The sequence below is a fragment of the Cryptomeria japonica genome, chromosome 4 (genome assembly GCF_030272615.1).
Source record: "Cryptomeria japonica chromosome 4, Sugi_1.0, whole genome shotgun sequence".
NCBI lineage: Eukaryota > Viridiplantae > Streptophyta > Pinopsida > Cupressales > Cupressaceae > Cryptomeria > Cryptomeria japonica.
Window position 1 is genome coordinate 454462930 of NC_081408.1, and position 13868 is coordinate 454476797.

Consider the following 13868-nt stretch of genomic DNA (forward strand, 5'->3'; position numbering starts at 1 on the left):
ATCATTGTTTGCAATCAGTGATAATATCAGACAAATGACGCATAGCAGAATGTTCTTTTGGCCTTGCTTGATGGATGAGAAACCAATACTAACCCCTTTCCTCGCTAGAAAACTCAGGATTACTAGTCATCTATACGTGATAGACTAAAGACAAATACCTGAAGTTAGCTATCCATTAGCCTCAAACTCCTTGTTAGCAAATTCATTATATTAAAATTGAAAATAAATTTCATGAATTTGCACAGAAAAAAAATAATAATTTCCTTTTGGGCCATTTACATCAAAGTGATGTCTATTCAAATTGCTTCTAATAAGGTTAACTGAATCCTCATTTTAATTATAAATAATGTTTGCAATCCACCCATCACAGCAGAAAATGCAGTGTTGTAAATCAAGATAAATAACAAGAATGTCAACTTCAAAATGGAGAGATTGACAAATAATTATTAAGTTGGTTTCCATAGGTATAGCCAAAAAAAGAAAGATAAAGATAAATAGATACATAATTGAATTGTTTTCAATTGCAATTAATTTTCAATATCTAAATAAGAAGGTAGTTTACCAGGGGAACTGAAATTTCAGCGCTACCAACAAAAAATGATCGACCAGAACCAACTGCACCTTCTTCATACCCTCGGACACTATTAGTTCCTCCAATGGCAAATGCCTCGTGAGGAGCCAAATCTCCATATACATTTCCACCAGAGAAACTACAAGAAACAACAAATATTATTAGAACAAATTAAAAAACCTGATAACATTCAACATTAATTGCTGGAAATAGAAGTAAAGAATACAAGTCAAAAGAGCTAGATTACCCATATTGGCACAAACCATGAATCCCTATAGTGTGAAAAAATCTAAATCTCACATTCTAAAAATAAGATCAACCTAAATTCAACTTCCAACAAATGTGTGATGGCTATGTCAACAGTGTTTTTTCAAACAAGAGGATAAGCAAGTCGGTTAAACACCCAATACCTAATGACATTACTAGAAACAGTTATTTTGATGCTTCACTTTGTTAAATGCATAGGATAAAGTTTTATACTCATGATTTATACAGCTTAAAAAGGCCTTATAACATATTGATCGTCTACTCTTGTTGGTCATTAATCTTCCACGATAAGGATTAAGAGTGACTCAGCTTAAGTGTTTCGTCAAGAGATGTATTCCAGACCATCAATTTGCATAATCTCTTTCTATAGTCTACTCTAGATGAACATAATGCCACCTTGAAATGCTGAAATATTGAAATAGGGTTAATTTTAAATCTGAACAGAACACCCATTATTAACTTCCTCATTGTAGTTCCTACACATGTTAAACCACTTTAAACATCCGAACACTATATTTACATGATAATATAAAATGTAAACTTATATATCTATTAATACCTTTGATAGTTTCCCTCTTTATTTGTAATAAATAATAACCAATTGTTCTCTACATGAACATAATGTCACCTGAAATTGCTGAAATTCTGAAATAGGGCCGTTTACATCTAAAGAGGTTCCCTCTGGAACTATCTTCTTTATTATAGCTCCTAAAGATTTAAAACCATTTGCAAACATCATGACCATATATTTTAAGATAATATTAAAGCTTAAAAATATAAAATATCAATATCTAAAATGTGGACTCACAATCCTAATGTAATCTTATAACTATGACCTCTCTAGACTTAGTTAGGTCATGCAGGTTTCCATACCCTCATCTCATTTCCCATCATTTATAACTCATCTCAGAAAGTTTTCATAGTTTTGTCACGTTTTTGCGATGTTCTAGTCATTGAATTCATTCCCCCATTTTGGCCTAGGTACCCAAATATAAGAGCCAAAAATCTATCTAAGTGTGAGGGTTGCCAATGTTTCCATCTTTCAGAACATCCAATTGGTATCTTTGTTTCAAATTTGGAAAATTCCAACCAAAATTGAAGAATTTATGTACTTTGTGGAATTTCTACCCCAATAGGGATATATCCATATACTCCTTGAACTTCTGCAGTGAAGAAAATACCCCTTGAATGTCCATGGTGGGTGAAATGACCCCTAAATCTCTATGATGGGGAAAATGACCCCTAAATCTCTGCAGTGGAGAAAATGACCCCTAAATCTCCACAATGGGGAAAATAACCCCTAAATCTCTACAGATGGGAAAATAACCCCTAAATCTACACAATGGAAAATGATCCTTAGATCACCGCAATGGAAAATGACCCCTATATCTCTGCAGTGGAGAAAATAACCCCTGAATTTCTGCAATGGTGCAGAAGGGCACAAATTTCCACAATTTCTTTTGCAAACGTGTTTTTTGTCATCAACAAGTGTCAATTATGCTCCAAAAGTACAGTTTGAGGCATGCAACGCTTGATTTCACACCATATCTTGGAATTAGCACTTGATGAGTGGATTAATAACAAAACCTCCAAGTTTAACTGCAGCATACTGTAATGACAGAGAACGCCTAGTTTGGATATCTGGTGCTATTTGCTCAATCTGAAGACAACTTCTCTTCACAGCAATTGGAATTTGGATTATCTTGTCTTTAAAAGAGGGTTCAATACTATTTTTGAGAGTTTTGGAATAAAATTTGAGAAATCGGAGAAGATTTTGGGCAGTGACTTAATTGTTTTTGTGTTTTTATTTTTCTAGGTACACAGTAAATGATTGCAATTTTTTGTAATCATCATATATACTATGATCTAAGCATATATGAATACATGCTCTCAGTGCGTGTCGTCTCCAATTTGTGATTCAGAATTCTTTTGAGCAAAATAATCAAGTATTGTGATGTTCATCAGTGCACATTTGCTGCACCTGTATTATTTTCATTGTTAGTCTTGTTCAAACAACATCATAATTTCTTTTGTTGAAGAAAATAAAGAATGCTACTGTTACAGAACAGATCTTGAAGAAGGATAGCACAGATAGCCCTTTGTAGGTCGACTTTGTCACCTTGAATAGGCACCAATCTATCCAATTTCTCCCATAGCCTAAGAATTGATCATAAAACGACAAAAATTAAATAAACTATTTTATACTCCTGTATCTGAAACAAATTGATAACAAGGAGCTTGCATGTTTAAGGTCTAATTCACAAATCCTTGTAATAAGTATGCATGAATCAATATGCTAGGCATTGAGCTATAGATCTAAAACTCAATGTCATAAATGGAAATCCACCAAGGTTTTGCAGAGCCTAAAGTGCAAAAGAAAACACAATTGATAGTGTTTCATATTTGTTGGCCTAACTTCTAGCAGCTTTGAGCATAAACTAGGTAAATCTTTAGAAGTTGTCAGAATACAAGTTGGGGAACCAACAGACCCTTAAGGATCACAAATGGAAATGATAGTTTTAAATATAGGTACAAAACTCATCAACTACTTGCAAAACTTACGAATCAAAAAACCAAGCAAGAAACTCGCCAACAAATCCACCCCTAATTTTTGGCGAGATTACAATGTAGACTCACCATGAGCACTTGACAAATTTGCCATGTAAATTCACCAAATGTGGTGTGCATATGTTTTCTAGAAAAACCACTACAAAAATGCAAAATAAATAAGTAAACATTTTGTGTGTTTGATACTGAATCCAACCCTCTTCATTCCTCAAACTGCACATGCAACCTTGTTTGAGTAATGGAATGAGATTGAAGCCATTCAAGGAATAAAATTTTATAGCTTTATCAGTTCCAAGTCAAATTTTTTAAATCTTGATTATCTTTTTTCCAGGCATTTCTAAAATGTTGTCTCATTCTTTAATGTTCCATTTATGTGTGAGCATGCTTGTAAACCATTTAATTTATATTTCATCTCATCTAACATTGATTTTACCTTTTTTTTCAAATGAAAGTGTTGGTTTAAATAGTTAGTGTGGCATCTATCCATTTATGTTATAAAAAAAATTGTTTTCTATTAGTTAAGATTATTGTTTAAGGTTTTAAACGTTCAATTTTATTTTAAATATTTTTTAACATTAAGTAGTTCATACTAAAATGTGTTTTTTTTTTCTGATTTTAATATTCTATCCACCTAGGTTTGCATTTAGCATACCATGGCATCAAGAAGTGAAAGTTGACTCGAAGAAAAGGATGCCCCTTGGAAGCATGGCATGTTACGACCAATCACAAGGACCATTTTTTGCAACTAATACAAGTTGAAGATGAGTGAAGGCATCGAAATCACCTTTATACCACCTTACACATATTGTTAACCAATCTTGGTAAAAGAATTGGGATATGTAATCAACTCTTACTTGACTACAGTTTTGAGACAATGAAACTGAATAATGGTGATATATCCACACCTCATGTTACTTTTATAACATCTTCTAAACCTACTAATGCTCAACATACACAAGTTATATTTTTTGTCTAGTGTAGAAGAGCCTACAGGAAATATAAGGGCGATTTACAGCAATTTGCATAAAAAATTGATGTCAACAAAGCCATTAATTCAAGGGGGAGTCACCTATGGAAATTTCATTTTTTCTCCCTTGAATGGCATCCAAGTAATACAAGAGTGAACGCCCACCTCCTACAAATTGCCCGTAAAAGTATTGGGATATGCAATCCTCACTTGAATAGAGTGTTGAGATAATGAAATTGTATAATAGTGATATCACCACACCTTTTGTTACCATGACACCATCTTCAAACCTCCTAGTACTTGACATGTGTGAGTTCCTATTTTGCATCGAGTGTAGTAGTGCCTAAAGGGAAGCATAAGGCCATGTGTTGAACACCAAATCTGGTGGTAGATTTATTCAATTTATAGGCCAAAGATGAGATAAATAATACCAGTGGCAAATTCTCCTTTCTTCAATAGCATTGAATTCCATGTTGATTTCTCTTTGTATTTAAAGGAAGCCATGTCCAAAGATGCACAAGAGTGGTCTTATTTGACACTAGGGATCGCGAAATAAGGACTATCATCTTGGATAAGAATTATTCCAAGATAAATGTGCTAATAGAGTACATGAAGGCCATTTATGTCTTGCATGGGTGCCACATTTTCATGGACAAATGAACACACATTAGGCATCCACTCATCACCACCATGGTCACATCAACATGTAAGGAGGGGCTTTATTTATGAAAAATGTTTATTTGAGGAACTACAAGGATGGGGAGTTCTGATTTCAAACTGTCAAAAATGAAATTGAAGAGACTGGACCAATCTAATGCAAGTTGTCATAGATGTGGCATGCACATGCAATGCAATTGCAAATTTGGTTGAAGCTGCCCACAAGCATATCTATCTGATCCCTTCTTGTCAGCAAAATTAGGTGGATCAACAAGTTTTAGCCACCATGAGAGGTGCAAATGTTTATCTACAATTACAATATCACATATACTATTTCAAATATCAATCCTTCTTTGCAAGGAACTAATCAGTCCCCTCCAAACCAAATAGACATTCAAAAACATTTTATTGGAGAGCATAATTGAATTGCGGCATCCCTTTCACCTAATGATCATAAATAAGGACATGAATTAATGAGTCAAGTCAAAAACAAAACAAGGCTTGAGAGTGAAGTAGGTGGTAAGAAGCAACATTTTTTTGTCAGCTGCCAAATAAATAACCTTAGTTCTATCCCCAATTTTTGATCAAATATTGGGAATATGACATTCCCAACCTTAGGGAGATATACATGAGTGCACAAATAGCATGCTCAAACAACTGAAGGTAATTCTATAGAGAGACCCCATTTTGTCATTCTATAATGAGTACATTCAATCTATTATTCAATAGAGGTAGAAGAAACTTAACATTCCTTTGCACATAACCGCCTATACATTCAACCCAAAGTCCTATGTGTAGCGGCTTGGTAGGCTTCTCCCTTGAATGACATAAAAGTGAAGAGGTGCTCCACAATCAACATTAAGATGTGATTTACAAAAGAAATCCACTTGATCCAACAAGAGTGGACCAGATTTATCAAACTTAAAGACTACATGAACTCAACAAAGATAGATACATCAAACTTAAACACAAGAGAACCCATTAACTTGGTGGAAGTTGTATAAGCATCCATAATTGATATGCACATTGGTCGTTGAACTCTTATCACGAATTAGTAGCTTCTTTGGTGCTCAAAGGAACCAATATATATAACTTTATGTGTTCTTTCAAGAGGAACAACCTCACCTCTAAGAGAGAACAAATGCTTGTGACTGTCAACAATGCCTTGCACCTCACCAATCACAAGGTGATTGAGTACATGGAGAGTCCCATATTATGAGGTAGACAATAAGAAGCCAATACAGATTGATGAGGATTAGAATGTAAATACAAGGTTGATTGCCATGCAATTCTATGAATTAGAGTTTGGTAGTTTCAATGATTAGGAATATGCCAAAACATTTACAACAAAAAATGAATTAGAAAGGCTATTGTATTTTGTGCTTCAATGTTACTTTGTACTTTGCAACTTCAACTTGATGAATGATATAAATACTAAGCTACAAATAATTTTTGTTAATCATTGGATCAGCCAAAGTTTGAAAACTCGGACTCGGCGCAAACTCAACAACTTAAAATAGGACTTGGCAAAAAAAAAGTCGTCGTTTTACTAAAAAAATAAATTCACTTAGAGAACATAAAATATTTTGACTATCAATTTGTCATAATTCAACATTACACATGTCATATGATCTTCAAACACTCAATATTTGAGATTTCTTAACTCATACTCATAGTTTCTAACTTTCAAACATATAATAGCATCATAAGTTTATAAATGTTTACATCTATAATATGTCAAAATGAGAAAACCAACCAGATACAATCTACATCTCTCTCTTTCCCCTCCTAATGTAACTCAAATTGTGAAGCCTCGAACTAAAGGGTGCTACAGTATCAAAATGATGATGAATTGTTTCTTCAACATTGTTTTTTGGATCTACAATACTCCTCTTCTCCTCTCCTTCCTTTCCTATTTTTCTATTCAAACCTGTTATGGACAAGATTGGACCAAAAAAAAAGTGAAGAAAAAGTCACTTTTTTATGTTTTTTTACCTCCCTAGCCACACCCAAACGGACCTGAGAGTTTGCGCCTAGAACTTAGGAGTCTGAGTTTGGGACTCAAAGAGACTTGGGGCGAGACTTGGACAACAACTCCCAAGAACTCTTCTAGACTCAATGCAGGAGTCAGTGTCAAGTGGACTTGGCCAAAGATAGGACTCAGGAGTTTGGAGAGTTCTGGAGAGTACTTGCAAAGTCCTCAAACTATGGGATCAACTAATTATCAAAATGTAAAGCTTTGTATATGTTTTAGCTTCATTTACTCAAAATGTTTATATAAATGATAAATGGCAACTCCGTTTACTAATTTTCGCTATGTTACCCAACATTTCAAGGATGGGATTACAGCCCAAGAGGACATTTTTGAGAATTACAAAATATGCTTCTATGATGTAGGGTTCAACAAAATCCCTCCAATTCAAGGTCATCCTTGAAACACGTTCCCACATTCCCCTATCCCCTCATCCTAATACTTTGTGGAATATAGCTTATTTTTCCCAACATTAAACATTTATACAAATTGTGAGTCCTTATTCAACTAAGTGGAATGGGATCACTTACTCCATTATCCACTTAATTAATTGCATCCAATTGGATGCAAAATAATCTAAGCATTTGGTTTTTTGTGCACTCAAGCTTGCATTACTTGTCACATAAGCAATCTAATTACAATTAGGAGGTGACGAGAAATTGGAAGCTAATCTTGAATGTGTTGACTCAGAAGCTATTGTTTCACAACTTGCCTAAATCACTATAGATGAGGTTAATCTACATATGACATGGCTAGTGAAAGTGGCAATGTAGTTGATTGTGCTTCAAATTAAATTGAACCAAATGTTGCCTTGGATGCTCTTGATGAAGAGAAATATGAAGATTATTGAATATTGATTGTAATTTTCGTTGTGTATTGACATTTGGCAAATCACTAAATTATGAACATATCAATATTTTCTTTTTTTGCAAATTATGAGGCATTTAAATACTTTGGTTGTTGGCAATTATGAGTTGTATTAGTATACAAAAATGTAGACCAAAACAGAGAATTTAAATGAAAATATTGAACCCTTCAATCTACATTTAATGCAATGTTTGTTAGAGCAAAGCAATCAACAATAAATAGATGGAATGTGGTACTCACACAGACATCATAACATTATGTGAATTCAAGAGATTCAAAATTGTTCAAGGGTGGTGGATTTGTAGTTTTTAAAAAAAGGTGATCAATGGAGGAGATTCAAAGAAAGATGGAGGGTTGGGCTTAAGTTGGTTGTGAGATTACAAGATTGAAGGTGACAAATAAAAGAGATTATTTAATTTAAAATTGCCTTTTTAGGATATAGTTATGAGATATGTGGTGGGAATAAAAGAAATATTTAATTTCTTTATTTCATTTTAGGTGGTTATGCGTGAAGGGTTTAATTAATTGAATTAATTAAATCATGTGGAAAGGAGACTAAGACTAGGGAAAATGACTTAGAAGAAAATGGGTAAGTGTTGTGACGTTTTCACACATCACCCAATTGCAAATGGGGACCCCCTTGTTTTCGCTTTTTATGGTAGTGTTTTGGTGTCTTGAGGTTTTGTCTCTGGTCTCTCACCTTTGCAAATGAGTCAAGTTCTTCAAATTTGGAGGGTTCATCAAATCAATAAGGAGAAATAATGATCAAAAGAATGTTCTGATGCTACAGATGTGTCTAGATAGGTCAAAGGAGTAAAAACGCAATTTTCTGAGATCAATTCCGACAATTTCCTATTTTTTAGGAAAGTTATTCTTTTTCCTTTTTTGCTTTTTCGAAAAAAAAAATATTTTTAGCATTTTGGGGCCAATCCAGGAAGCTGTTTTTTGTTTTTTCTATTTTTAGAAATTTCTATTTTTAGGAGTTTCCATTTTGGGAGATGTTAGAGGTTACTTCTATGTGCAAGGAAATGAAAATCCTATAAATTCTGACCTCCTTAGTAAGAAATCTTGTTGAAGGCATGAAATCTACCAAAGGAGAAATCGAAAATCAGAGAAGTTAAAAAATCCACTTGGAAGGAAAGGAATTTCACTTAAAGTTCGAATTTCCAAGTTGATAGAAGTGAAAAAATCCACTTGGAAGGAAAGTGGAATTTCACTTAAAGTTCGAATTTCCAAGTTGAAGGAAGTGAAAAGATCCACTGGGGAGGAAAGTGGAATTTCACTTAAAGTTCGAAATTTCCAAGTTGAAGGAAGTGACAAAATCCACTTGGAAGGAAAGAGGAATTTCACTTAAAGTTTGAATTTGAAAGTATGATTAAATGTAAAAATATACGTAATGCATTGATATATTTATAATAATGGCAATTGCTGATTAGGAAGCTATAATATGGGCGTTGCATATTTTTTTAATATACAACGTTACATTTATGGACAGGGCATGATAGTACCTTCCTGAATTTATAGGCGACGGTGCTTGGTTAAAAGATTGTGACAAGGCTGTTTGTAGCTCAAAAGCTTCTAATCTCTATGATTATATTGCAAAGTCGTTGTTGACACCGTTTAAGAAGTTATGAAAGTGATAGAGAAATGCTCGATTTTTTAACAAATTTTTGCAATTCCTATACAACTAATTTCTACATTTTAGTATAATCTTGAGACTATGATGTCTTTCCTGTGATGTCGATAAATGGTCTTTCGTTTATGATTTTGACTATGATTGATCTCCGAATGGTAACTTCTTCTTGTTCTATGATTCAATTATAAAGGAACAAACTTGCATGGACACAGATATGGATACAAATACAGATATGGTATGGGATACGGATATGGCCATTTTTTAAGACCCCCAATATGGATACAACACAATACGACATTCATAAAAATCACATATACAAATATTTAACACATTTTTCTAAGTTATTAGAGGAGATTTTCATTAGTTTCAAAGCAATATGGACACATAATTGCTAAATAAATAATTATAAGTTGATTTAACAATTTACAATATGCAAAAATAGTAGAGTTCCACTAGAAGATAACCTAAAAAAATGGGTTGCTGAAATAGAAAAATATTTCATTTGTCTTTCTCATTTGGTGTAGGTTTTGTTTATACCATTATTTTTAAATTGCATGAAAGAAGTTTTTTTATATTAAAATTAAGACGATTTACGTCAAATTTTGAAAAAATCAAATCAAATAGCATTTGGCATGATTGGAAATCAAGGTTTTTTGGGCATGCAACGATACGCTATCCAGGTTGTATTGGATACGGGGACACTCACGCCCAAGGCAGGACATAGGAGTTTCTAGCTACTCTACAGAGGAATTGAATAGTTAACCCTAATGGTATGGCGATTATGTAGCTTTGTTCCCCAAGATGGCAGAATTTTCCTCTGATACCACTTATAATGTCCCCAAACTAGAGATACCCAAGTTCTGCCCTAATGGAAGTGGGATACGAATTAGAGATACCTATTACTTTGATTGAAACCCTGCAAGTAAGTTAGAAAATATACAATAATCATATCTCATTTAAAAGATCTATTAATTAGGAAACACGAATTGTACATACGTAAGACATAGTCCTAATTACAAGATTAAATTATGCTTGAGAGTTCAATCGTAGAGGGCAAGAAGAGGGTGACTAGATAGGGTGCCCTAGAGACCCTCTACCCTAGGCCCAAGGGTGGATCTCATTCCCCCTTGGCCTCATGTGGCCCATACCATATGAGGTGGAATACCTAGTGAGATATCCTATCATCGTATTCCTTTCACCCCTATCCTAAGTCTCATGAATAACACATTCATCCACCATGATAGAGAGCATGAGGGCCATCACAATAGGGTGCCCAGGAAGCCTGTCCTTCATAGGCCCAAAGGCAACACCCTCTGTACCCCTTTGGCCTCGTGGGGCTCCCCGGTTTTATACAATGAGGTGGTGTGCCTAAAGGTAACCCCAACACCATTCCCCTATTTGTAAACACTTCTCCCTCTATCATGGCTAGTAACACTAGGAATAAACCAACAGTAATGTATCACAATTTCAGATCTATTATAACAAATATGAGCATAACGTATGGTCAAACCTGGATATTCAGAATATCAAAAGTATCAATTATAAATCTGCAGAATATCGGCATTATGATATTCCTTTCACCCCTATCCTAAGTCTCATGAATAACACATTCATCCACCATGATAGAGAGCATGAGGGCCATCACAATAGGGTGCCCAGGAAGCCTGTCCTTCATAGGCCCAAAGGCAGCACCCTCTGTACCCCTTTGGCCTCGTGGGGCTCCTCGGTTTTATACCATGAGGTCGTGTGCCTAAAGGTAACCCTAGCACCATTCCCCTATTTGTAAACACTTCTCCCTCTATCATGGCTAGTAACACTAGGAATAAACCAACAGTAATGTATCACAATTTCAGATCTATTATAACAAATATGAGCATAATGTATGGTCAAACCTGGATATTCAGAATATCAAAAGTATCAATTATTAATCTGCAGAATATTGGCATTATGAATATGCAGAAATATACAGGTACTTATATGCAGAAATAGTCATAATATTGTTTACAGTATTTAATGTATGTGCACAGGAAACTCATACCAACTGGAGTGTTAAGTCGAACTACTAAGAGAAATGTCTGATATCGTTGTAAAATCCAAATCCTTTCATCCTGTTGTGATCATTTCACACATCGCCCCATTAAAATGGGGACCCCCTCTTTTTGCTCGTTTTGCTCGTCCTTCTCTCTACTTTTTAGGGTTTTGGGTTAGTGAGTCAATCGTCTGGACTAGGGTCAAGCCTTAGGGTTTCCGTTCTGATGTTTTCAGGCCAGAGTCCAGTCCATTTTGAGTGATTTTTGAGCATCCTCCCGTAAGATGCAATTTTGAAATAGGGTGAATTTGTCAGGGATCAAGAAAGTTTGTCTAGGTTCAATCGGAATTTTGAATGCAAGTCCAAACTTTGCCTAAGTGTTAATGATGGAATTATGGACTTTTGTCCGGGTGATTTTGACCAAATTTTGAAAATTTTGATAATTGATCCCAGGCATTAGAAATGGCCTCATTTTGCCTTGTGAAGTGATTGAAATCTTAAAACCTTGATATTTTGGCCTAGGGAAGCAAAATCGCTCCTATCCCTCAGCCAGGGACCAAGGCGAAAATCATATTTTTATGCATCTTGGTTATTAATTTGTTTCACTTACCTTGTGCAAGGTTGCCAGGAGATGCAGTTGAACGTAAATTGAAAGTTTTGAAGATTTTGAAATTCGAAAATGGCAAATTTTTTGGAGTTTTAGGCCAAATCGCTCATGTCCCTCAGTCAGGGACCAGGGCGAAATGTCTTGCTTGGATCATTTTGACCTCATTTTGATCAAACTAAAGCGTTAAGGACATAATGAAAGGTGAAATCAACATGATGGAACGCCAGGACTTAGTCATTTGCAACAAAAAGTTGAATATTTGCTCTCAGGAACAAAAATCGCTCCTGTCCCTCACTGAAGGACCGGAGCTTGAAATCCGAAATTGACTTGTCCTTGAAAGATTTGAACGATTTCGCGATTTGAGAAGAACAAAGGAAGTACATCTTATCAGTTGAATATAACTTGAAAGTGCCATCATGAGGAAAATTGGCCCTAGAAGCAAAATCGCTCTTGTCCCTCTCCCAGGGACCAGGGCGAATTTTAGTGATAGCTCTCGTCCCTCTCTCAGGGACCAGAGCCATTTTACTTATAAGACAAGTTTTGGGCGAAGATCAAGTGAGTGTTAAGTTTGAGGCAAGCAAAGGAGGCATAACGAATCCATTGAAGATAATTTGAAGATTGCAAGACGCCAAGTGAAGCCCATATTTGCCTAGGCGCTCCTGTCCCTCTCCAAGGGACCAGAGCGATTTCTTCCTTAGACAAGTTTCTCGCCAAGATGAAGCAAATTCCATGTCAAGGATGAGTGAAGGGGAACATGGCGGATCAATTGAAGATAGTTTTAAACGTTGGCAAAGCACGAATAAGCTTATGAGTGGAAGTTCGCTCCTGTCCCTCAGCCAGGGACCAGGGCGAAATCAAGGCTATCTAATATTCCCTCCAAGTTTAAAATCACTCCAGACCAAGGTACAAGGGGGCAATGATGTTTGGAATGCCTCGAAGAGAAATGAAGTTGCAAAGACCGCAAAATGTGATGAAATTGCCCAAGTTCGCTCCTGTCCCTCTCCAAGGGACCAGAGCGAAATAGTCAAATATGCTTAAACTTTGATGGCCACGTTCGTTTCATACGTTCAAGAAGGAATAAAGGACATCATTTTACGCCTTGAAGACAATTTGATATCAATATGATGGAGGATTTGCACCATAGACTAAAATTCGCTCCTATCCTTCAGTCAAGGACCAGGGCGATATTCATAAAATCAATCATTTTCTTCCAAAGATCACATCAAAGCAAGGTTACACAAGATCCGAAATGTCATTTGAAAGGTGATGAACAAGGAGTTAAGGTTAAAAGATGACAAATTTGAGCTAGGATTCAAAGTTCGCTCCTGTCCCTCACCAAGGGACCAGGGCGATATACACTCAAATATCAAATTTGCCTTCTAAAGGACAAGTAAGTATGCATGGAATGAAAGAATAAAGTTGTTACTTGCCTTGTGATATAAATTAGTGATTAAAGAGGCGAAGACCAAGGAGTAAATGCAAGTTCGCTCCTGTCCCTCAGTCAGGGACCAGAGCAAAAATGATCTAAGGGGCATTCGTCTACAAAATTGATCGATCAAGCTCAAGATTCCCAATGAAGATGCCAGTTTCAACGTAGAGGAAGTGGTTTTAAACGTAAAAGGCGAGAAAATCAAGAGCAAAATGCTAAATCGCTCCTGTCCCTCTCC

At 35.4% G+C, this 13868-nt stretch overlaps 1 protein-coding gene across 1 annotated transcript in view; it reads right to left on the reverse strand.

Annotated features, from left to right (window-relative positions):
• The window catches only part of LOC131077380 (outer envelope protein 80, chloroplastic), a 209407-nt gene that overhangs the window by 23742 nt on the left and 171797 nt on the right, over window positions 1-13868 (reverse strand). Inside the window, exon 14 of the mRNA XM_058014871.2 lies at window positions 563-710. Coding sequence (XP_057870854.2) covers window positions 563-710 — 148 coding nt within the window. The remainder of the gene's footprint in view (window positions 1-562; window positions 711-13868) is intronic.